At 41.5% G+C, this 26,243-nt stretch overlaps 1 protein-coding gene across 2 annotated transcripts; it reads left to right on the top strand.

Annotated features, from left to right (window-relative positions):
* The first annotated feature begins 2,235 nt into the window (after window positions 1-2,235).
* On the top strand, window positions 2,236-26,133 carry RCOR3 (REST corepressor 3). 2 transcript variants are annotated; one of them, XM_081186010.1, is made up of 13 exons: window positions 2,236-2,561; window positions 3,724-3,780; window positions 10,999-11,076; window positions 11,977-12,018; window positions 12,708-12,760; window positions 13,324-13,485; window positions 14,618-14,742; window positions 16,153-16,231; window positions 18,008-18,226; window positions 19,404-19,481; window positions 20,566-20,623; window positions 22,591-22,829; window positions 23,333-26,133. In XM_081186010.1, the coding sequence occupies exons 1-13, from the start codon at window positions 2,381-2,383 to the stop codon at window positions 23,675-23,677; spliced, it is 1,716 nt and encodes a 571-aa protein (XP_081042136.1). In that variant the 5' UTR covers window positions 2,236-2,380; the 3' UTR covers window positions 23,678-26,133. The 2 variants fall into 2 exon arrangements, with proteins under 2 accessions (XP_081042136.1, XP_081042137.1); XM_081186011.1 differs by lacking the exon at window positions 11,977-12,018 and having other exon boundaries at window positions 2,238-2,561.
* The last annotated feature ends 110 nt before the right edge of the window (window positions 26,134-26,243 follow it).

The following is a 26,243-nucleotide window of genomic DNA, read 5'->3' as shown; positions in this document are numbered from 1 at the left end:
AGTGGTGCTTCAGGTTAAGAACGGACCTCCGGAACGAATTAAGTACTTAACCCGAGGTACCACTGTATTGCCCTATATTCTCATGTGGCTCATGGTGTCACTCGCTCGGTCCCACCTCCTTTGCCTTTCCTGGAGATAAACAAGCTCCAGAAGCCCCTTATATTTCTGTGGTGGGCAGGGAGGAATAAGCCAAACAAGTTGCCAGAGCAGGGCGCCACCTAAAGGGCTTCTGTTGCCTGAGGCAGCTGCTTCATCCCACCTCACAGGTGGGCTGGCCCTGCCTATGTGCTTCTCGGTATGAGGGAGAAATTTGATTTAGCTTGCATTTAAAGGTGAAACAAAACAATCCACACTTTCCAAAACAATATATGAGCCAAACCACAGCCATCCTTCAAAATTTGCTCTTTCAATAAATTTTGCAATGCAGTAAGCTGTACAAAAATTGCTTTCCAGTCAAGTAACAGGTTCAAAGTCCATGTTTGGATAAAAATGTATGTATTAGTGAAAATAGTGTACAAAAATACATTGCATAAGGGGAAATTGTTTTGCCAAATGTGTGTATAAGGTAAAAGTACATGCCAAGATTTGTGTTTTAGAAAGAACTTGCACGGAAATGCTAAATTTTCATGAGAACTTGTTTTTTTAAGAATGAAAGAAATAAAACATTGCAACTGATGTGAAAATCCGGAGAACTGAATTTAAGAATGGGAAAGAGACACAGAGAAAATGAACTTGACATTCAACTATCCTGCGTTTCCTCTAAGCTCAAGATGGTGGGTGCAGTTATCTTCCTGCACACCCACAATTTTATCCTCAGCTATCATGTGAGACAGTGACTTGCTCAAAGCCACACAATAAGCTAAATGTGGATTTGAACCTGAGTCTCCTCAAGCTTAATCTGACACACTAACCTACAGTCACTGTGATATTTAGATGCAGCGGTGTATGGCAGTGAGCCAGGTATATATGTCTCACCTACATTTAGCCCTTTCTAATGACATGTAAGAGTATATTTACATGGGTTGTAAAGGCAACAGATGCAATACATGAATATGGATCAATCACACAACAAATTATACACATGGGATGGTTGGGTGAATGGCTCTGATATTTCATCGCTTGTAGAACTGGAACGGGAAACCTCAGTCTTGGGAGACATATGTGACACCCCAGGCCACACAGACCTCACCAGCTCTGTTTTGCACCTTCCTTGAGTGTTTTCACCTGCCTGAGATGTGTCTTTGAATTCTGACACCTTTTGCCTGCTTGGAGAAGAGGTATACAAAAGTGTGCACAGAAATACATTAATCGCTCTGCCCACTTCTGCCTCTCACCCCACACCAAAGGGAATACGGCCCTCCAACTCGAAAATGTTCCCAATCCCTGATGCAGAATATGTTACGCCAGTATATGAAAAAGTCCAACGCCTTAGCTCGAAATTCAAAACAGTATGCTTTGAATGCCTCATAGGCCAGTTTCCCTGCACAGGGAGCGCACGCTTGCCTTGAGGGGAGCCTGAAAACCTGAAAGCGTGCCATATATTGGGACCCTGAAGAAGGTTCAACCAATGCTTTGCTGGTTGCTTAAAGCAAAGCCAAACGTGGAGCTCCTGGCGTGTCAAGCGACGTGAAAACTCCCCTTTCCGGAGTTTGTTCTGCAGTGTCCCATTTCACACGTACAAGCCGTCCCGCGATGACTGACGGATGCACAAGGGCGGTCCCACAGGCCGCACGACGCCTGTATATTGAAAAGCGGTTCCTTGCCGCACGAAGCCCTTTGAGCACACGTGCAGCACGTTTCCCACATGCAGAAAAAGTTGCGCTAAGGCTTCACGTGTAGGAACCGCGACTGACACGCGGGGAGGATCTTATCCGAGTCTGGAAGCTTGAGCTCGGCGGCTCTCGTCCCTTCTCCCGGTTGACGGGAAACAGGCCTCAAAGCCCCGACGCCGACTAGGCGTCCCACCCCCTACCCTTATAGCCGCCCCCCGTAAGCCTCGCGCTTCGGCCCGTCCTCTCCCCTCAGAGGCGAGGCCCCGGCCTTCCGAGGCGCGGCGCGCGGCAGACGACAGGCACCTCCGTCCCGCCTTCGCCCCCTCTCTCTCCTCAAGCTTCCAGCGCGCGAGGCTAGATCCGGCTGGGCCGCCGCGGAGGGATCCCCGACCCGTGGGCGGAGGAGGCGAGCAGAAGCGGGGTGGGGAGGGGGGACGGCGAAAGGGAGAGAGAGAGAGAGAAGGGAAGGGAGGAGGCGCCGGCGCCGCGGCGGCCTGAGCCGCGGGGGGGCGGGGGAAAGGGGCACCAACATGGCGGCTCCATATTAACTTTCCCCCCCTTCGGCAGCCGCTGCCACCGCCCGCCGCCCCCTCGCCTCGGCAGCCGTCATGCCGGGCATGATGGAGAAAGGAGCCGAGCTCCTGGGGGGCGGCAAGAGTAGGGGGGCCCCCAACGGCACCAAGAACGGCGGCGGAGGCAGCCCCGGTTCCAACGGGCACTTTTCTGAGGCGGAGAGCGGAGGAGGAGGAGGCGGTGGCGGCGGCGGCGGCGACAGCGGAGACGAGCACGGTGCGAGCTTCAGCCTCCCTCCACCAACAAGCCACCAGCCCCTTCCCTCCGAGACTAGACTCGAGTTGGGCCTGGTCGCTTCGCCACTGCGCACTGGCTTGGCTGCATGGCGGCTGCACCACGGAGCCTGTATATATAAATATATGTTTGTGTTTGTTTGTGTGTCTGTGTGTCTGTGTCTGCCGGGGTGTGTGTGCGCAGGGTGTGTATGTGTGAACGCGCCCTCGCGTTCGTGCAAAGCGAGTGGCGGGTTGAATCGCGCGCGTGGAGGGCTCGAGTGAGTGAGGGTAAAAAGTGCAAGTATCTGTGTGTGTGTGTTTCTGCTGTGGGTATATGTGTGTGCGCGCGAGGGCGCGCTCTCCCTGCCTCCCCGTGGGCGTGCGCAATATCTGTGTGTGTGCGCGCGCGCCAGCCTGTCCGCTTCTCCATCCATCCGTCCGTATCCCGTTGAGAGTGGGTGTGCATTTTCACAATGGACACGCGTGTAATGCAGCCGCACCTCGGGCGCGGCGTTGCGTTGCTCTTTAGGTGCGTGCGGGCGTGTTTTGTGTGTACACTATGGTACAGATTTAGTAGTGTAAGCCTTTCAAACGAGGACGAATTATGAAGGGATTGCCGGCATGCTGGTCTATTTTATGTGCACCGCCTTATAATCTTCACTATTTGTACCTTGAGTGGGTTAGAGATGCACAGCTGATGCATACAATCGGGCCAACACCTTGCAGTATTTGCACAATAAAAAAAAAGTGGAGGGGATGTTTGTGTCAAAACGTATGGGTGTTTTGTTTTGTTTTTAAAAAAGAACAATTTTAAAAATAATTATTCACCTTTTGGAAATTATTGCCTACCTAGAGTGTGAAAAGGAAGTAGGATTTTCTTTTTCCGGTGTGAGGTAGTAGTGGTGGTGGTGGTGGTGGTGGTGGGTGATCTGCACCCCCCCCCCCATTTCTTTCTCTCTCTCCACACTTGTTCAAAGGGTGAAGGGTTTGAGGCTATCAAAATAACAAGGTTTGGCTGCAGTGGTGGTCTTGGATTGGCTTGCTTGTGATGCTTCTAGATCACAATCTATATTGTTTAAAGATCACACTTCATGACTGAAGAGAACAGCGTCTTTCCCCCACCGCCCCTCTGAGTGATGCATTTATTTTTTCTTCCATTGCAGATGTAGGAATGAGGGTCGGAGCAGACTATCAAGCTCGCATTCCTGACTTTGATCCTGGTAAATACTCTTTTTTTAAAAAAAAAAAAATGTTTGTAACCTGGTATCATTTGCTCTTTCGAAAATGGGGTTTTATTGCATGGTTGTTGGAGGGAGACTGAATAGGTGTGCATTCAGTTGAATATTGTGTGTATGTGTATGTGTATGTGTATGTGTATGTGTGACTTGCATTTGTGAAGGTTAAAGGTATGGGATTTTCTTTGCTCTCCCAAGCTTTGTGCTGCTTGTTTGTGGTCACTGAAGCTTCACGGGGCCAGCATTTGCTCTGTGCAAGCTGAAGTGAACAGGCCTCATATATGGGAGTGGAGGGTGGCTATTACCTTATAGGAAGGAAATGAGGGGGTGTAAAAAAAAATGTTTTGCTTTTTAAACAGCCCATATTGAATCTATAGTAGTTTGGGAGCAATATTGCTTATCGTAGTAATTTATATAGTGTGGATTTTTCATTGTAATTAAAAGGGGCCGATACTGAAGTTTATAGGATTGTGGAATCTGATTGTAGATTGTACCCATTGCTTTGGTGAACCATGTGTCAATGTACAGGCAAACTTGTACTCGTTGACACTAATTTAAGTCTGTTTTAATTTGCATGGACAAAGAAGAGGATTTATATTATTGTAACACACGCATTCTCATTCCTTGCTTTGGCCACAAGGAAGCACTGTCAACTCTCTTGTTCTTTAGACCTGTACCCATATGTCTGTTGATTCCTGCTACTAGAGTGATTCCCTTCTCTTGAGGTTTGAGTTTACATCAGTAGCCATTCCAGTTTTCTGGCCTTTGATGTTTTACAACATGCTAACTATATGGCCTTTAAGGGGGAAGAGAACTATTTCTTTTCCCCTTTTAGAAATGCTCATTTGAGTCATAGTGGAGGCCTTTGTTGATCATAAATGTGTGGTTTTACAGCGTCAATACTGGTCTGAAAAATAAATGACTCCTGACAATTCTAGGTTTTGGGCAACATCCAGTTATGTCCACTCACTTGTGGAACCAAAATGTACTTGTGCAACAGGACTTTGGGTTTCTGTCCCCCTTCCCCCAGTTTCCTGTGGCCTTCTTGTCACTCTGAGGCAGGCATAGGCAAACTCCGGCCCTCCAGATGTTTGGGACTACAATTCCCATCATCCCTAGCTAACAGGACCAGTGGTCAGGGATGATGGGAAATGTAGTCCAAAACATCTGGAGGGCTAGAGTTTGCCTATGCCTGCTGAGGATTCCCCATGCGGGGTTTGCAGGAAGGAGGAGACTAAGGAGAGTCTTGTTGCACATGTGAACACCCACTCGTGCTACATTGACTCTTGACCTTCTTCTAATGTATACATGTCATATAGGCTAATAAATTGTTGACCTTAAGCTTGATTAATCATTTTTAAGATCCTTTAAGAAGTTATTAGCCCGAAATGACTTTAAGTTCACTGTATTTCTATTATTCCCTTTCTCAATAAGGAATCTGTTTGTGTTTTCTTTTCATCTATTTAAGGTAAATAGTGAATACCCTGAGTTGCTAATGTGAAACAGCTCTTGACCTGCTGCAGGTAAAATATTGACCCTGCTTGTGATGGGTTTAACTCTTGACTGGTCACAAGTTTCCTGTTGAGACGTAAGTGTCTCGTGGATAAGTGTGGACACTGAGCATTTACTATGACTCATGTACAACCAGTTGCAGTTTATCATATCCTTTTGGATAATCTGGGGACGTCAGGCCTATTCACATATGTTCCTCTCGGCTCATTCGGTGATACAAATATAGGGGAGGTATAATCAGTGCTATTTATCTAGAAAAAGAGTTGCTGGAACTCACCAGGAATGCCTCCCTTGTTCTCTTATAATGGCAATGGCGCCCACCTGAGAGGTGTCAGAACTGAGTTCCTGTGAGTTCCAGCTGAAAAAAAGCCCTGGGTATAATATGTGGTCATGTGCACCGCCAGATAGATGGATGATGGCTGCAGGGTGACAAGTACACAGCTCATAATTACCTAATTTTGATCCTTTCTGCTGTGGAACTTTTTTGGAGGAAAATGATTGATAACTTGAGAGAACTGGCTGTGTAGAAAGATAACAGCAGCAGATTATGACAGCCTATCTATTAGCTATTTCTTCCTTCTCTGTATGAATACCCTTGTCTTTCGCCAGCTGTTCTTCCAGAAATGTGATAAGGTTTTCCATGCCAAAAGAGTAGAGTGAATGTTGTTCTACATCCTTCATCCTGTGCACTTCTTTTTAGGCAGCCTAAATAGTGGTGTACCATATTGCCTCCAAAGTTTTTCACAGTCTTTCAAAAACCTGTTTCTAGAATATTGTTTTGTGTTGCCTGCTCCAGCATGGTTTTTCATGAGTCATGTAATGAAGGGTAGGTAGGTAATTTCTTGGGATGGATTACTATTTGTTAGTATTTGAGGCTAATACTGCACTGAGAATGTCTTGCTAGATCAGACTGAAGATACATCTAATTTGGCCCTGTCCCTGGATGACCAAGTAGATGGTAGACTTTTAGTAACCTGTTATCTTTTTGTTTGGTGCAGTGGAAAATGGAAGATTGTTTTCCAGTGAACTCTAGGACTCCTGGCATTTGTGTCAGATGGATTGCCAAAGTATGTGAAGGCAAACTGCATGAAGAGGGGAGGGAACAAATCAATGAAATAGCATGTCCATTTCTGTAAACTGTGTATAGGTACAATGAAAACTTTAAAGTTGCAGGCTCACAAAGGTTGGAGAAAGCAGCATTTTCTCGCTTGAGAGCTATCTTGAATCATAGAATGGAGAGTTGGAAGGATCATCTAGTCCATCTTCCTGCAATGCAGGAATCTGAACTAAATCATAAATGACAGGTGGTCATCAAACCTCTGCTTAAAAACTTATGAAGGAGAGTCCATCATTTTCCAAGGGAGTCCGTTCCGCTGTCAATTAGCTCTTGCCATCTGAAATTTCTTCCTGATGTTTAGTCCTTGTAACTTGAAGCCATTGGTTTGGGTCCTGGCCTCTGGAACAGGAGAAAGTACAGTGGTACCTCTGGTTACGAACTTAATTCGTTCCGGAGGTCCGTTCTTTACCTGAAACCATTCTTAACCTGAGGTACCACTTTAGCTAATGGGGCTTCCCGCTGCCGCTGTGCTGCTGGCTCACGATTTCTGTTCTCATCCTGAAGCAAAGTTCCTAACCCGAGGTACTACTTCAGGGTTAGCGGAGCCTGTAACCCAAAGTGTTTGTAACCCGAGGTACCACTGTAAACTTGCTCCATCTTCCGTGTGACAGCCTTTGAAATATTTGAAGATGGCATTCATATCCCTTCTCAGTCTCCTCTTTTCCAGGGTAAATGTACCCAACTGCCTCAACCATTCCTCATAAGGCTTGGTTTCCAGACCCTTGATCATCTTGGTTACCCTCTGCACACATTCCAGCTTGTCAATTTCCTCCTTATATTATATTGCCCAGAACTGGACACAGTACTCCAGGTGTGGTCTGATCAAGGCAAAAATAGAGTGGTAGTATTACTGCACTTGATCTGGACACTATAGGTCTGTTGATGCAGACTAGAATAGCATTAGCCTTTTTTGCTGCTGCTTCACAGTGTTGGCTCATATTAAACTTGTGGTCTGCTTAGACCTCTAGATCCTTTTTCACATGTACTACTGACAAGCCAGGTGTCCCCCATCTTATATTTGTGCAACTGGTTCTTTCTGCCTAATTGTAGAACCTTATATTTGTCCCTATTGAAATTCATTTATTAGTTCTCCAATCTCTTGTATCTCTCCCATCTCTTGAATCCTGATTTCTCTTCTATGGCAATGGTTCCCAGTTGGTGGGAATGTGTAACCCAGGGGTCTGTGTAATCCACCCTGGGGGTCCGGGACACCATTCACATAACAAAAACTACCATAGAGATATCAAAATGTTCAAAAGTAGGGTGTCCATTGCATGGCTTTTGAAAAACAGGGAGTCTGCAGTACTTCGTTAATTGGGAACCACTGTTCTACATTAGTAGCATTAGCTACCCTTCCTAGTTTGGTGTCATCTACAAAACTGATGAGCATTTACTCAATTCCTTCATTTAAGTCATTTATAAAGACATTGAACAACAAAGGGTCCAGGGCGGAACCTGCAGTATCCCACTTATCACTTTTTTCCAGGATGGTGAAGAGCCATTAGTGAGCACTCTTTGGATTCAGTCAACCAACTTTAAATTCACCTAACACTTACCTCATCTAGCCCACATTTTACCAACCTATCTTCAAGAATATAATGGGAGGCTTTGTCAAAAGTCTTATTGAAATTAAGATAAACTACATCCACAGCATTCCCCTGATCCACCAAGCTTGTTGCTCCATTAAAAAAAGAAATGTGGTTCGTGACTTGTTTTTGAGAAACCCATCCTGGGTCTTAGTAATCCCAGCATCCTTTTCCAGACTGATGGTTTAATTATCTGTTCTAGGACCTTTCCTGGTATCATTGTCAAGCCGACTGTGCAGTAGTTACGTGAACAAACAACTAGCTTCCTCTATCTTCCGTAATACAGCTCTTTAGATATTTGAAGGTGGCTATTGTATCTCCTCTCAAGTCTTCTTTTTTCCAGGCTAAACATACCCAGTTCAGCTGTGGTGAGTAGATATCGTCCTGGCAGCTGTGTGGAGATCCCTGTCCCTCCTCCAGCTGCAAGATTGGGAGGAAGGCTGCAGGTTGTTTGGCAGCTGTGTGGCTGAGGCACGTCGTAAGCCTTGGCCACCCGGGACCAAGCCAGCATAAACAAACAGCAATAATAATAATTTCGTGATTTCTGCCCTGGAGCATTAAACAGAGTGGGGTAGGAGTTTCAACATGGAGCATCTTGCAGCAGCAACAACCAATGCTGTCCTTGTCAGCCCTCCCCTCAGGAAGCTTCAGAGCAATAAGCTGTGTACAAAGCAAAATTTTGCCAAATATAAGAAATGATCCCCTTAATATCACAGAAAGAGTAAGTAGGTATTTGATTAAATGTTGAGGGCATTAAGCTCTCGTGCTTGTTAATAAATTTCTCAGAAAAGCTTTCCATAGGGGAAAATTGGTAGCAGGCCTTGGACCAACCCATTATATCTTTCTGTGAGGCTCTGCTTCCCAATTTTGATAATAAATGTAATAATTTAAGTCTGGTATTGTCATGACACAAATCAGGTACACTGTAAGCATTAAATTGAGGTAGCATTAATGGAGAAACACTCCCAAGAAACAAAAATGTCATTTATCTTCTTTTTTAGAGCATTGATCTTTTTAGGTTGATAATTACATTTGTTAAACCATCACTGTACATTCAAAATAACAATTTCTTTCCTACTCTTTTTGCAGTTTTTTTGGGGGGAGGCGGTACTTGCGTTTTTATTTATGTCTGAAAAATACTAGGAGATATGCCTTCATTCCATTAGGGTGCTGGGGGTGTCTAAACTAATTTCTATGGTCCATGCTTGGGATATATGCATTCTGGGAAGGAAGAAATGCTTCATCTTTGAGTACATCTCAAAGATTTGTGTGTTTACTAAACAGGAGTAAAATCAAACCAGATGTGATCTGGATGGAGACCAAAATGCAAACTGAATATTTTTCAGAATCCAGTATATTTTTCAGTTGAAAATTTCCTAGAAAACCCAATGCTAGTGTTGCTTTTATATCTGTATCGATATATGATTTATATACTGCTTGAGTGTCGAAAACCCCTCAAAGCTGCTGTTTCCTACCTATCATGGAAAGTCTCATAGGCTTCCACTGTAGATGTCTGTTAGGAGGTACATGATGAAGAGTTGAGGTACTGCATCTCTCAGCTTTCTCTTTGTCCATCTTCCTATTATGACTGTTAACTAGGAGCAAACCATACATCTTGCAAGTAATGTGCCCTATTTGTTGTCAGTTGTTTGGTGTGTTGCAGTGCTCTGGCTCCTCCTATTGCTGTGTGACTTCCTGGGCTCTCTCATTTCTGCTTGGATAAATCTATTTCCACCAGATGATGACACAGGTTTTGGGCTAGTGGAAATTTGAACCTCTCCCACACAGTAGTATGTCTTTTAATGATGAGAAAATCTAATAAAATGTCCTTCCCTAGGGATAGTGTGGATGGTCCTCTCTTGATACACGACTTCAGTGTTTACAGAGGCAGTTTTTACAGTACCTGACTAGTTGCCTTTGGATTCCAGCTTCACTTTTTCTGCTTGCGATTCCCTCCTCGTTCCTTGCTCAAGAAACACTTTACACAGAACTTAGTGGTGTGAAGCAGGGATCCTGTATTAATGAGTGGCACTCAACTAAGTTTTACTCAGAATAGGCTCATTAATATTAATAGTAAATTAGTCATGTTTGTTGTTTTCAGTCGATCTGCTTGCAATAAAACTTAAGTTGAAGACCACCTAACAAAAAGGCGCTCAGTACAGTGGTACCTCGGTTTAAGAATAGTCCTGTTTACGAACGATTCGGTTTACGAACTCGGCAAAACCGGAAGTAGTGTCCTGGTTTGCTAACTTTACCTCGGTCTAAGAACGGAATCCGAACGGTGGAAGGGCACTGGCGGCGGGAGGCCTCATTAGGGAAAGCGCGGCTCAGTTTAAGAACAGTTTGGGTTTAAGAACGGACTTCGGAATGGATTAAGTTTGTAAACTGAGGTACCACTGTAGTGTCCATAGCTCCACACAGAAAGGTGGATGAGGTGTGCAATTGTAACCCGGATTCAAGTAGTTCTTTCTGTTACATTTTGTTTCATTGATAATTACATTTGCAGGGATCACTGGGCTTAACCAGTGCTGTAAAGTGTACGTGTTTTTAATGCACCAAGAAGGAACTGTAGATGCTTTGCCAGCTCCAGCATGTGCATGCTTAATGTTCAGTGTGCACTTAACTCTGCGTGCCTAGACATCGTTGACATGTTTATCCCCAAGGACACCTCTCTACTGTTCTTTTGGCCTTGGCACATAGGATTATTTTAGCTGTACCAAGGTTGTTTGTCTTTGGGAAGAAAGTCTACTGTTTCCCAATATTTCTCACATCAGCTCTCAAAAAAGAGCTTAGGGCCTGTCCTACTTGAAACGTTGATTGTGTCTTAACCATAACGGTTCTATTTCTACAAAACTCAAGAGAACAGAGGGATTCTGCGTAAGTGAAGAACAGCAGACTATATTTCGTCCACTTGTATATGACTGCTTTTTACCGTCTGTGAATTAATTGTTCTCTTAAAAAAATTGAACAACTTAATCTTTCTTCTAGGAGCTACAAAATACACAGATAAAGACAATGGAGGGATGCTTGTGTGGTCTCCATATCATAGTATTTCAGATGCCAAGTGTAAGTTCTGCGGAATGCATTAAATAGTGTCCTGTCAATTGCTTTGTATAAGAATCACATCACATGCTATAAAAATGCTACACATACAAGCAGTTCCTTGTAGGCTTTAGCTCCCAAGATGCTCTAGTTCGAATTCAGTCACATTCACTACTGCTCCCATGTCCCGTATCTAATACCTTCCCAATTTAGACAAATTGCCACTGAAAGATCTTGCTGGCTGGCTGTTTTTAGCACCTTTTTAAAAGTACTTCTTTAAAAAGTCTTGTATGCTGCCCGTAATGTATGTGCTTAATTTTCAAGCATATTCTCGTACTCGTTTTTTAAAACTTTCAGGACACGGCTGGTAACTTCTAGTGTTAAATGGTCCAGCCTGGCAAGGTGTTAAAGTGTGTTCCTGCATTTAACAAGTGAATTCTCTTTCCAGGTTGACAGAGGTATTAATACTGTTACAGTTCATGCAGACATTCTTCATCTGCTCTAAAAGGTGTGCTGTAGCACACTGTACTTATTGAACATAGGAGAAGCATCGCTTGACCAGACCAAGAGTCTGTTTAATCCGGCATCCTGCTTTCCACTGCAGTCAACCAGATACCTCTGATTCTGAAGCTTACATATACCACCATGACTAATAGCCGTTTAAAGACCTATTCTCCATTAATATGTGTTCAAATGCTGCTATAATATGGGCATTTGAAATCCTTCTGTAGTTCTACCCAGTGGTCAGTCCTCCTTTCCCTATCAGGTAATTAGAGAATATTCTGCTGGCCAGAGGCTCATGTGTCCACTTGGAGTCCTTGCATTCTTTTGGTACCACTATATATAGCCCCCTTCCCTAAGTTCTCTCCTTACCACACAACAACTCAGTTGGCAGGGAGTATTCTTAACTTTTCTTTTCTCAAGGGTGGTATCAGTTGAGAGCCAAAGAAAGAGGAAGGGGAGTTGGTGAGTAGAAAGTTTTGTTTTTGTTTTAATTCAGAGAGTGAGATGCCAGGAATCTTAGACGTACAGTATCAGAGACAATTCTTATAGTACTCCCATGAGAAGTATCAGAAGTAGATTTCATCTCCTGTAATGTGAAGTTTACAGTCTTGCTTCAAGAGCATGGATGATTTTCACCAAGAAAGAGCCATGCCACGTGTCTATCAGCCTCTCCTTTTTATGTCACACTTCTTACATAAAGTACAGATTTGTGACCGAAAGATCCTAGAGAGCAGGATACACAGCCTGTGAAAGTGTGTCCCAAAGCTTTGGAGAGGCAATTGAGAAGGCCCTGCTCATCACAGAGGCTAATCTGGCACCTGAATATGATGAAATTTGAAGCAGTGCCTCTCCTGTTTATGGATCGGATGTTTAAATGTATTTACTTAAGCAGTCTAAATGATTGCAACTTTGATCAACAGCCCTTTTCCCACTAGAGAGTCTCTGGAATATTTCCAAGTTGAAAAAAAATAATGGTCACTATTAACATGACCTCAAATTGTAGATTTTAAGTGGACGAATCTATTCATAATGGAGACTGAACATTTCTCTTCTAGAAAGGAGCATAAAGTGTTGTGTGGCACCTAGTATCAGTTATCCTAAACTGCTCCTCAGGTCCAAGTATAAATAACTCTAGCATTCTTTTGTTACAGTGGATGAATATATTGCAATAGCAAAGGAAAAACATGGCTACAATGTGGAGCAGGTAAGTGTTATAAATATAACAAATTAATTCAAGACAGTTTTCTAAATAGATTTTATATATACATTTTTGTCCAAAGCAACCCTCAGTGTAAGAAAACTGCATAACTTGGAAATAATATTGTCAAAAAGCTTTTAACAGCTTGATGGAAAGCACAGGGCTAGCTTAGCCCCCATTCCCTCCAAAAGGTCTCTGAAAAATAGCAGTTCTAAGTTGTGTATGAAAGGAGAATCAGGACGGGCCCATTGAAGCTTCCCTTCCAGCAAAAAGGTCATGTTTCTGGCAGAGGTAGAAGAAGACGTAAGGCCTTGGACTATGACTTGAGCATGAGGACAGATGATCCTTCAGTTCTAACAGCCCTGGACTGTTCAGGGCTTTATATATATTTAAACCAGCGCTTCCACACCTTTAAGTATGATGGTGAATCTTGAGATGTACTGTATGAGCACCATGGAAGAGTAACCAAAAAGAGCATCTATGCATCATCAGCAACTCTGCATCATCACTGCAAGAGCTAGTAGGATGCATTATGATAAGAATATGGTCTCTCTCTCTTTTTTTTAAAGGCGCTTGGCATGTTGTTCTGGCATAAGCACAACATTGAGAAGTCACTTGCAGATCTCCCAAATTTTACTCCTTTTCCGGATGAGTGGACAGTTGAGGATAAAGTCCTGTTTGAACAAGCTTTCAGTTTCCATGGGAAAAGCTTTCACAGAATCCAACAAATGGTAAGGTAATACATGGACCACCTGGGAATGAGGTTGGGACAAAAACTTTTGGCATCACAGGAGGAGACTTGCAGGAGTGGCCAGTAAAAGCAATACTTAAAAAAATTATAGCCAGATTTAAAAAATGGACGAATGCAGAGGGGCCACAAAAACCTTTTACTATCACCTATGGGAGTGGTCAGCTGAAAATTGGGGGGTCCCCAAAACATCTCTTGGTGAGCTGCAGGCTGCAGGATATTCACCCCTACCATAGAACATGTTTTATTAATAGACAAATTAATATGATAGGGTTAGTGTTTAGAAAGGTATGGTTTGTTTCAGCCAACATGTGAATACCCTTCCAGAGAACCAGTTTTTACGTGGAAAAGTAATCCCAATAAATCCTTGAATTGCACTGCTTTTCTTTTTCTGCAGTTTAAACTTAAATAGTCAAAGCCAGACCTGCAGATCAACTGGTCATTTACTGTGTTATTTGATAGAAAGATTATCCTTTTGAAGTCCTTTATTATTTAAAAGAGGATACAGTTTAGCCAAAATGTTGGTACTATCCAGTTTAAGGAATTTACTTTTGATTTATTCTTACGGGGAAATGTAGGCATTTAACTACAGTCCTATATCCACTTACCTGAAACTCTCAGTGGAGTTTACTTATGAGTAGGCATGTGCAGGATTGCACTGTTAAAGGGCGGCCTAAATATAGCCTGTTAAATATTTATTCATTTATTATAAATAAATAATCACATGCACTCAGATTTTAAAGTGCAATAAAGTTGTGGATGTTTCTGTCTCCCCTTCCCTCTCAGTAGGTAGGACCTATTTCTCAGGAGCATCAGCATTTATGATTATGAGGAAATGTAACAGCCTAGATGCTTCAAATGCCTAGTGGTTTGCTTTCAGTGTGAGCTTTAATTCACATTCTTGGTGATTTGAACACCTTAACAGTTTTTGTTTGCTTTTTAAAATCCTCTGCTATCACCATGGGTTCCTAGTGCTGCAGGGAGGAGTCTTAGGAATTTGAACTTTTGACTTAACGTAATCTCCTCCCCCCCCACACACACTTAAACAATGTGTCACAATATTTCATTCACATTATTTATAACTAGCATCTACATATTGTGTTGGCATGTTTTAGCTTCCAGACAAGACTATTGCAAGTCTTGTCAAGTATTACTACTCCTGGAAGAAAACTCGTTCTAGGACAAGTTTAATGGACCGCCAAGCTAGGAAGCTGGCAAACAGAAATAATCAAGGCGACAGGTAAGCAGCACAACACCTTTCTGAAACTAACAACTTGCTTATATCCTTTTGTGTTTCTGTTTTTGCTTTTTTGTTACTAACGCAAGGCATGTTGTTCCATGGTATTGCATCTTTGCATATTTACTGCATCCAGGAGAGACATTCCATTAACAGTCCACATACCCTCTTTACTGTTTTGTAGTGCATTCCCAGAATTATAGCAGGAATTATCAGAATATAGCACTAGTCAAATTTGTACACTTATTCCAGGCATAGGCAAACTCGGCCCTCCAGATGTTTTGGCACTACAACTCCCATCATCCCTAGCTAACAGGACCAGTGGTCAGGGATGATGGGAATTGTAGTCTCAAAACAGCTGGATAGCCGAGTTTGCCTGTGCCTGACTTATTCTCATGAAACCATAAATATGTCAGGCACAGCATGCATAACTTGGAGTGCTCTCTGAGACACACACACACAGAGGGAAGGGGTTTGGTCAGGTGTAAAAAGAGGGGGATGTCAAGTGTATGCGAGGGTTGAGGTAAGTGAGGTTGAAGAGTGAAGGAAGCAAGGGCAGCAGCCCTAGGATGCAACCTATTTGTGTAACTTAATATGCAAAGTATGTTTTAATATTAATATATTTTGTAGAAAACTACCTTAATGTAAAAGGGATGCGGGTGGCGCTGTGGGTTAAACCACAGAGCCTAGGACTTGCCAATCAGAAGGTTGGCGGTTCGAATCCCCGTGACGGGGTGAGCTCCCGTTGCTCGGTCCCTGCTCCTGCCAACCTAGCAGTTCGAAAGCACATCAAAGTGCAAGTAGATAAAAAGGTACCGCTCCAGCGGGAAGGTAAACGGCGTTTTCGTGCACTGCTCTGGTTTCGCCAGAAGCAGCTTAGTCATGCTGGCCACATGACCCGGAAGCTGTACGCTGGCTCCCTCGGCCAATAAAGCGAGATAAGTGCCGCAACCCCAGAGTCGGTCACAACTGGACCTAATGGTCAGGGGTCCCTTTTCATTTACCTTTTTACCTTACTGTAAGCCAACCCAGTGTATGATTTTATGAAGGGTGGTATACAGATACTTTAAGTGCGTTAAATAAAGGGGAGGAAATGTTTTTATATATTCAGTGTATGGGAATATTGCCTAAAACTGCTTTTCCTGCCATTCATGCTTTTAAATCTGATTCCCATACTGTACTATTCAAGCATGGAAATTAATGTTTAGTGGATGCTATGCTTAAAGACAGAAATATAGTTAATTCCATTTGAGTCTGTTTGTTAAGCCTGTTGCTATGAACTTCCGTGTTGACCTCAAGTAACGACTTTTTATTATGCAGAATAGCTGCAAAAACAACCTTTGCTGTAAGGGTAAAATCAAATATAGGAGGAGGTGAAAGGAAGCAAGTTCCCTAATCTGTTTGTGTCCTCAGTGATGATGATGTGGAAGAAACTCACCCAATGGATGGAAATGATAGTGATTATGATCCCAAGAAGGAAACTAAAAAAGAGGTAATGAATAGTTAAACTGCAATAACCATATTATTCACATAAACTATGTGAATAATATTCATGTATATTTAAAGATACAGTGAGTGGGTACTAGTCACTGGCTTTTCGGTTGTGGCACCTAAATGCTCTACATTTATCTCTCTTGGATTTCATCTTGTTGGTTTTGGCTCAGTGTTCCAGCCTGGCAAGATTATTTTCATTCTTGATTGTAGTCTTCTATGGCCAGGTGGACAAGAGGTAGAGTGGGATTGTCTAGTGGATCTCTGGCTGATTTGCTATAGATTGGCGAGGGCTTCCAACCCCCAGATGTTTAACAACAGTGACGACAAAACTACTTTCACCAGCAAAATTAGCCTTCTGAAATAAAGGAAGCAAACCTGGAGTGGATTTTTGTGTGAAAGGATTGCAAACTCCTTGTGACCAGAATCATCGCTTCAACACTGGTGATCTTTGCTTTTTCTAGTACACTGGCATTAGTTCACTTGTCTTCCCAAGTGATGTGTAAAAATTTTCCAAGACACCATTGATGGAATCCTTCAAGAAGTTGGAGATGGCTTTTATAAGTGGTCCATGTTTCACAAGCATACAGCATCTGTAGCTCCCAAATCCAACACTACGCTGCTGCCACCCCCTTTAAGATGGAGACAATATTTGTCACTCTGAAATCTTCTGGCACCTCATCCACTCTTCACAGATTCTATTTGCTTTATTTATTACACTGCCATATAACATGAGTGGCTTACAGTAAATAAGTAAAAACAAAACCCACAATTGAAATACAAAGTGAAACATAAAGCCATTAAATGGGGGGAGGGTGACTACAGAAATATTTTTTTAAAAAAACTCACTGCAAAAGATTTAAAAGATTTTTGGCAGGTTAATGCCAACAAGCTCATTCAGTGCCCTGGCACATGATTCCATTCAGCTTTGGAACCTTGAATTCATTTAAAGTAACTAGGTGCTGTCTTAACCATTTCCCTTCCTGGTTGCAAGTCCCTCCTGCCCACAGTCATCCCCCGCTTCCAAAAAATAGTTAAAGCAAAATGAAACACCCGTCATAAAACTTGGACCAGTCACTACCGTATTTTTCCGTGTATAAGACTAGGGTTTTTAACCAAAAAAATAGTTTTAAAATTGGGGCTAGTGTTATACATGGGTAGTGCTGAGGGATGTTTGGAGTCCCCCAAATTACACATGGGGGCGTCTTATAGATGGAAAAATACGGTATATCTCAGCAAAAGTTACGTCACAGAGGTTGTTAGGTTAAAATGGGGGGGGGTGTATGCCATCCTGAGCAGCTTGGAGGAAGGGTGGAACGAAATGTCATTTGGAAAAGTAAGTTAAACACAGAAATTGAGCTAAGCCACATGCAAGGGAGAGAGGAAAAAATGTTATGCATGCTTTAGAGAATTGTAACAGCACTATTAAATGTACAACGGTTGTGGGATTCCCATGAGCACTATGAGGTAGTTTGACCTGAGGGATAGTTAGAGGTCCCATTCATTTGTTTATTTGCGATATTTGCTGCTATTCAGGGCAACAAGAGCAATTTAAACATAAAATTTAAATATAAAGCCTAGAAAGCATTATTGCTAATAAAATTCATGCAAATGTGTGTGGATTTATTTGACTTGCACTGGTGTTGAGACTTCCATGGGATTTAGAAGCTTTTGGTAAGGGTTACAGATGCTGTAAGGTGAACAGAGGAGGGATTCTTAAAGGAAAAGGTATTGTGTGGTGTTTAACTTTCTTTAACTTTTCAAAAAAATATTGCAGGGAAGTAATGAGCAACCTGTTCAGTCCAGCAAAATAGGATTGGGTAGAAGAGAGTATCAGAGCTTACAACATCGTCACCACTCCCAGCGTTCCAAATGCCGTCCTCCCAAAGGCATGTATCTAACTCAAGAAGATGTGGTAGCTGTTTCATGTAGCCCCAATGCTGCCAACACTCTTCTTCGGCAGCTAGATATGGAGTTGATCTCACTGAAGCGACAGGTATATCAATTATCAGCTTTGCTTCTTACATATTTTTAGGTTTTTATCTCTTTCCTCATTCTGTGTGCTTGGGTAGATGAAAACACAGTTATGAAAATATTTACATAATAGTTAGGTTGTAGATTAAGTTTATCCTCTGTATGCGTAGCATTGCTTATTAAAAGGTACTCTTTCAGCTGTCTTCTAAAGCACTTCTGAAATATCTTAAAGCTCAGACTTTGGCAAAAATATTGGTCTACCCAAAAATATACAGATGTAATGATGATGATGATTGTTATTATTATTGTTGTTGTTATTTATACACCGCCCATCTGGCTAGGTTTCCCCAGCCATTCTGGGGATGTGTACTTGTTGAGTTAAATATAATTAAAGTTCACAAGCCAGGAACTTCACTTAATTGGATTTTAATTATTGAACTATGGGGAAAGTGTTCTATACAGTTAGTAAATAACAATTGTGCTTTTATGCTGGGTTTGGAAGGCAGCCTGTTGTGGTACAGCCTAGTCCAGTTTTTACACTGTTTTATCTCAATACTTTCCTGGCTATATAAATGTCAAAGCAGAAATAGTACAATTGTACGTTCGTGCCTCTCAGGGGTATAAATACAAAATAGCATAGGCCTGCTAAGCTGATAGGAAAGTGTGAGAGAGATGAGAGGTCCTGTTTCCTGGCCATTAATAACCAGAACCTAATAGTGGGATGGCTGGCTTTCAGAAACATCAACCAGTTGAGGTACCGTATTTTTTGCACCATAACACTCACTTTTTTCCTCCTAGAAAGTAAGGGGAAATGTCTGTGCGTGTTATGGAGGGAATGCCTACGGGTGGCATGCCTACGGATTTTCCTCTTCTAAAAACTACGTGCGTGTTATGTTCGGGTGCGTGTTATAGAGCGAAAAATACGGTATGTAGCCCAGATTCTCAGCCTTGGATAAACAGATTAGGATGCTACCTTCAGCCCTGTGATGTGGGAAGTTGAAACTCTGTGATAGTGCAGAGCATGTTTGTGCCTGATATGTGGAAGCAGATGAACACTTTGCTCCAATAGGCAAATGTCATCTCTTCAGAAGTTTTTCCCTCTGCTCAGGGAGTTGGCAACAGGTGGGGGTGTATGGGGGGGTGTACACCAATTTGTGTCAGCTAATTTTCATTCCTGGTTCTGTTGTTCATTGGACAAGGTTCAGAATGCTAAACAAGTAAACAGTGCACTTAAGCAGAAAATTGAAGGTGGGATAGAAGAATTCAAACCTCCTGAGGTGAGTCATTGTGAAAGCACAGATGAATGTTCAGAAATGCATTTGTTGTGCTGGGAGCTAAGTTGCATGTGGCTTTTCAAAACAACAGAATCCATCCCATATTTATTTTCAACTGTAAAAATGTACATATTTGCTTAAACTGATCAGGAAAGTTTATCTAAAATTTACATTGGCTGACATGCATTTTAAAAAATTTAAATAATGGTGTGAAGGTTTCAAAAGCAGGTTTTAGTGCCATGCACAAAACACCTTAAACATGACTTGTAATCAGTAGCACATGTACTGAAGTGTAGCAGCTTTTTTAGAAGATTACTCTAGATTATACTATGGCTTCTGATTCCATTAATTTGTGATCCAAAATTGCAAGGGAACCAAATGTATATGTCATTTTATTTGGATGGTCTTATTCTGTTTAGCACAAGAACACACCATACATACGTTTCACATGTATACATATACAGTCGTACCTCGAAAGTCGAACGGAATCCATTCCGGAAGTCCGTTCAACTTCCAAATTGTTCAGAAACCAAGACACGGCTTCCAAGCTCCTGCAGCCAATCGGAAACCATGTTGGACGTTCGAGTTCCAAAGAAGATTCGCAAACCGGAACACTCACTTCGGGGTTTGCGGTGTTCAGGAGCCAAAACGTTTGAGTCGCAAGGTGTTTGACTTCTGAAGTACGACTGTACTGGTTCTCTTCATTGAAAGCTGGGGAAGCTGCTACCCAGATAGGAGTAAAAGGCAGTGCCATGCCTTGATGCCATACATGAAAAGGGTCCTAAGCTCAGTCACTGGCATCTTCTGGTAGGGTTGCGGGGAAACTCCTGTGAAGCTCTAGATACCTGTTGCCAGTAAGTGCAAAGAATACTAAGCTGATGGACCAATGGTCAGACTCTGTATAAGCCAGCTTTTAGTTCCTAATTCTTGATAACTCCCTTGTGAAAACATCAGAACTACTGAATTAGGGAGTGTGAATGCTAGCTTACAGAGTTGAAAGGTAATGTTTGGGGCTGAAATTCTCAATACTTTCAGCCTCTTAACAATTTGTAATATGCTCTGTTACTCTTTTTTCCTCCCTTAACAGTCAAATCAAAAAATCAATGCCCGTTGGACAACAGAAGAACAACTTCTTGCAGTTCAAGGTATGTTCGCTTGACTCCTGTTTTCCTTAAAGAGTGAAATCCTTTGTGATATGGAATGTACCATAAAAGATGGATACGCAGCTAAAAGGATATGGGTCCAGCACCATCACATGGCAGGTTTAAAATGTGATGGAAGGGATTTTGTCTCACTAATAGGAATTATTTGAAGATGAAGTTGGCAAGTATTCTAGAGGAACAGTGAACAATACCACTTAGCATACAAAGTCAGATTAGATAAAGCTGGTTATAGCTGAAAAGTTCTCAGCTGATTTCATTTTGAACTTTCCCATAAACTTAATCTCTCAGAGTCTTCTAGATAGCTCACACCCTCAGTTCTGTGGTCCAGCAAATGCTTTGCATTCCAGGCTAGTTAGCAGTAAGGATAGTTCTGCCACCAAAACTGTGCTTAATCTATGCATAACAAAAACAGTGTTTTGCTCCTAGGAAAATAAGAGACCCTACTCCCCACATTTCAACATTTTTGTGCTTTCTTATCTGAAAATGCAAAGGTCTACTACATTTGGATTAGCAATGTCCTTTTAGTCCTTTGGTTTTCTTACTTTTAATACAGTTCGATGCTGTTTGATTTAGTGCATCTTCAGCAAGAAAACAAAAAAAAGAGCAAAATCACTTTCTGGATTAATCCTAATTCAGTGCTGGCACATTAAATCCTCCTTTTGGCTTTTCCATTGCTAAAATTCCACCACACACACACTGTACACACACCCATCCCCATTTACTAAAATACAACAGTTACGTACGTTCATAGCTTTATTTATTATCTTAATGCTAGCTCACTGAGTCCGTAGTTAAAACAAGGAACAGCAAATCATATTTTGGGTGTGGAGAAGAAGGACTCGGTTGGATTTCTTAAAATAAGTGTACTTCCGAAAAAGAAAGGGAGAATCTATTAGTCGGGACTTTTCTGTGTGTTCCTGGATACATATATTGATTATTTTGAAAATGCGATTTTATCAGTCTTGCTTGCAGACCCACCAATTCAGGCTGAAATATCATGCCTGTTTACCTGGAACTAGCTGAAGGTAATGGGGCTTGCTCCTGAGTAAACATAATTGGGGCATCAGTTGTTTAAATGTTTGCTTTGTGCTGGAACCCTATACACACTCAATTGGCTTTAAGCCACATTGAATTCATTGGGACTTACTTCTGCATAAACATGCATAGAATTGTGCTGTTTGTAAACTTCCTAGTTAGCTATTTCCCAGCGGTAGTGAGACTCACATGTTTCTGAGTGTTTATATATTCTGTTCCCACTGTTCAGAGAGCAATAAAAACAATTGTTACCAAGATTCCTGTAGCTAGAATTAGAATTAAACATTTCCTTAGACATCTTTCACTCTTCTTTGTCTATATGCCACTTAACCAGTACGGCAAAAAATTCACTATTCTGTAAACAGTTGCTGAGTATTTTGAAGGGACTGGTAGTGCAATCTCATCCATGTCTACTGAGAAGTAGGTCCCATTATGTTCAATGGGATTCATTCCCAGGTACTTATAAGATCACAACCAGAATTTGCTAGATGTTACCAGCCTCGGATCCAGTCCCTCTTTGGCTAAGGACATGGTCTGTTGATCCAATTTAATATGAGTTTCCTATGCTTTATTGTGAACTGCTTTTCATAGTCCTCTCCTTTTCAAAAACAGTCTTTTGACGTGCAGGCTTCTGTTTGAAGAGTAAAGCCCTTCTGGGCATGTGGAAATAGTTACATGGTTCTCTACATGTAGTAAGTAGGATACTTAACAATATTAAAACTTGGATCAATAAAATGAACCAATAGCAGTATTTTGCATTATGTTAAAAGTTCTTTACAGAAGCTCCATTGTAGTTTTTTTCCAGAATTTTTCTTTATCTTTCATTCATAGAGGGAATCTCTGCATATATACATCGTACAGACTTCTGCTTACTTACTTGAACCTTCATAGGTGTATTTACTTTGCCTTTTTAGGTGTCCGCAAGTATGGCAAAGATTTTCAAGCTATTGCTGATGTAATTGGCAACAAGACTGTTGGTCAAGTGAAGAACTTCTTTGTAAACTACAGGCGCCGGTTTAACTTAGAGGAGGTATTGCAGGAGTGGGAAGCAGAACAAGGAACGCTGGCTTCTAATGGCGATGCCTCTGCTTTAGGGGAGGACACAAAAAATACTAATGTGCCATCAGGAAAGACCACTGATGATGAAGATGAGGTGTGTTTTTGTGTACCGGATCTTAAATAAGCATGAGTTCAGGAATGGCATTAAACTTCATATCCTAAAATGTTATGTTTTAACTTGAAGTGGAATGCTGAACCCCCAGCTGTGGAATCTTACAGCCTCCTGGTACTTAGAGCAAACTACTCACTATGTCCCCCCTTCAGTTCAGTGGGGCTTGCGTTAGCAGAACATTTTAAGAGCTGGGCCGCCGGCCTCCCTTCCAAACCTTTCTTTGGACCATGCTAATAATGGAAAATGTAAATACTGCAGAATTGTTAAGCTTTTTTATTTATTTATTTCATTTTCGTTTTGACTGAATGTCATACCTCTTTTCCCCTATTGAACTATTTAGAAATGGTTGCTTTCAAAGGAGGGTTTCATAGCTGCCAATATGGATGAACTAGCTCTGCTTCCCATATTCTGGAGGCAATGACAACCCGAACTGCGTGATACGACAGGATGGCTGCTATTACATATCTGTGTCACTTTGTTTATAGGCCCAGATCCCACAGACCCCTCAGTGTGTAGGGTCTTCTCCACCTGCCCAGGCGTCTACTCCAACACCAGCAACCCCTGTAACATCTCTGAACCAGCCTCCTCCATTACTTCGTCCAACCCTTCCGGCTGCTCCAGCTCTCCACCGCCAGCCTCCACCACTTCAGCAACAGGCTCGGTTTATTCAGCCAAGGCCAACCCTAAACCAGCCCCCTCCACCACTCATCCGCCCAGCTAATTCCATGCCTCCTCGTCTAAACCCAAGACCAGCGTTATCCTCCACTGGCGGCCCGCAGCCACCATCGCTTATCGGAATCCAGACAGAATCACAGTCCCCTCTGCACTAAAGGAATAGGGCAGAACTATGGTAAATGACAAAATTGTATCAGTGTCTATTTTTCCTCAGATAATGAAGGGGGAAAGGCGGGGGGAAACAAGCCTTCCAAAGTATTGAATCAATCTTGAACAAAAAGAGCAAGGTGGAAACCTTTACAGCAGAAATATGTGATTGGCCAACTGTATGAAAGAAACTTCAGTGCAGTAGCTTGTTACAGCAAGACCACGTCCATGAAATCAGACTTTTTACACAGCTAACTTCTGGGCGGGGGGGAGAGTTGGGGGGGGGACATTCAATGCACTAAGACTTCAGCTGGTTTTTACTCTATTTATTTTAAAAAATTCTTTATATTCAACTACACAGAAACAAACCATAAGGAGAGTGCAGGAGTTTCAGCTTCAGCTCTGAAGCAGGCTATAAACCTGATATATTGGGGAAATTATTTTTACATGTTCCTGTTAGGATCAGAAGCATTACTAACAATCCTGCCATTTAGATTTTGACAGATAACATAACTTCATACATTTCTTAGGCTTGTATTTTTCTAAATTTCTTTATAAATTGCTTTTCTTCAGAAAAAAAAGTTGTATTGAAGATTTGCAAAGCTAAGGTACAAACTAGGTTAAACCTATCTATGTGCTCTGATACTAGAAGTATGACTTACTAGTGCAAAATCTGTGGTAAGCAGTGGTTGGGACAGCATCTTACTTTACATTACATGGAAAACTTAACACCAGTAACAACTTCTGCTGCCATGTGGCTACTAAAGTTGTCTTCTTTTTAAATAATCTTTGTAGAACTGCTTTTTATCTGAAATTTTATTCTATTATCTCAGTTCTGGCAATAAGTTAGCAAAGAGTGCCCCCCTGAATTCCATAGATATAGGGGCAGTGTGAAACAATAAAATATTTTAAAATGTATTTAACTGTCATTGCTTCTCAGGCAACCTTAATCTATTTTCCTTGCCAGTGTATTTTTCCCATGTTACTTGGTATTAAAGCAAATACCAAATCATGCTTTACTGAATCAGTCAGGAAACAGTGCGGCTCCATGTAGATTTGATTCTCTTATTCTGAAGCAAAAAAAAAAATGCTAAGCTACTGAAGTCTTCTGTTTTCATGAAAAGATGTGTGTTTCTTCTTTACTCTCCCAGCTAACTTCCCCACTTCTTACGGAAGCAGTGGTATTTAACATTCAAAGTTTAAGGTTTCTGTGTACAATAAAGTTGTACCAGCCTCTTATGCATACTGCATTTTACAGCTCAAGTGTCAAAACTTTTAGATTAACACCTTAATCATGATTAAGGTGCTAAAGGGATTTATCCATTAACTTTGTTTTCTCATGTCTTTTTTTCTTTTCTTTTTTTTTTGAAGAATTTATTTAAATAGAATTTTCTTTTGTTTGTTGTATATTAAATACAAATGTCCCATCCATGGGGTTTTTCTTCATATTATATCTGTATTCCCAGTCACAGTGTTTGATTTTAAATACTAGGTTTTCAAAGGAAAAAAGCGGCACAGTCAATTGCCAGAATTCTTGGGACTTTGCAATATTGCAACTTTGGTTCTGGGGTCAATGTTAACCCTCTGAATTCTTCCAACCTGTCCATTGTGCATTTTGGCATAACACTCTAATATCAAACTACTATAACAATGCATTTTCAGTATTTAAGTACGTAGATCAGATCTCCCAGTGACTGTGTTGTCCTTTCTTTGCTAACTTTTTTGCTAACTTTTTGTCTTGTCTCTTGTTGCTAGAACTTCAGTATAAAGCAGGTTGGGTGCTGCCGCAAATATGGCAATTTTAGACTATCAAAACTGTAACTGGGCACTTGTGGGTGAGATAGGTATGTAGTGTAATATTGCTTTACATACGCTATTCCACACAGTAATGAAATGTTTAGCATTTGTAGTACTGAATATGTACATAGCAAAAATGTTGTCCTTTTTAAAAATTGTGTGCTTTCCAGATTATGTGCATACAGCTTGCACGTCCTGTTTTGGGTAGGGGGTTGTGTTAAGCAGTGTTTTTGCCTGGAAGAGTGATATGCTTGCTGCTTAATCAAAGAATTAAAGTTTCCAAGGAATCTGTGTCTATTTTTATGTACCTTGTAATGGTTTAAAATGTTTAGGGCCCATATACTGTGATTCTCTTCTAAATTCATTTATATTTTTTTAAAGATTAGAAATAAAACTATATGATTTTTCATTTGAAAAGGGTTTTCTTTTTTGCCATACTATCTTTAAAAAAACAAAACCCTCCAGCTTAACTTTGTACCATTGCTACAAACCATAAACTATTCATTTTGGTTTACTTTTTGTCACTTTATGAAATGTAAAATGTTTGCACTCCCTTTAAGTTGGTCAGAGAAAATATTTCTTACATTGGTTTTGACAAATGTAACTTTACAGCTCCTTTTTATGTACAGTTTTTCAGTTACAATAAAGAAATATAAAAACTTTTAAATGAATGGCCGTTTTAAAGGCCCACATGTATATCAACTATTTCTGGGTTCGAGTGACTGGATGGAAAAGCGGGTTTGGGTTGCGACCCTTTATTGCTGTTGCAAATGTATA

Source organism: Podarcis bocagei, assembly GCF_964188305.1.
Source record: "Podarcis bocagei genome assembly, chromosome: 3".
In the NCBI taxonomy this organism is placed as follows: Eukaryota; Metazoa; Chordata; class Lepidosauria; order Squamata; family Lacertidae; genus Podarcis; species Podarcis bocagei.
This window is presented reverse-complemented; position numbering and strand designations above follow the sequence as displayed.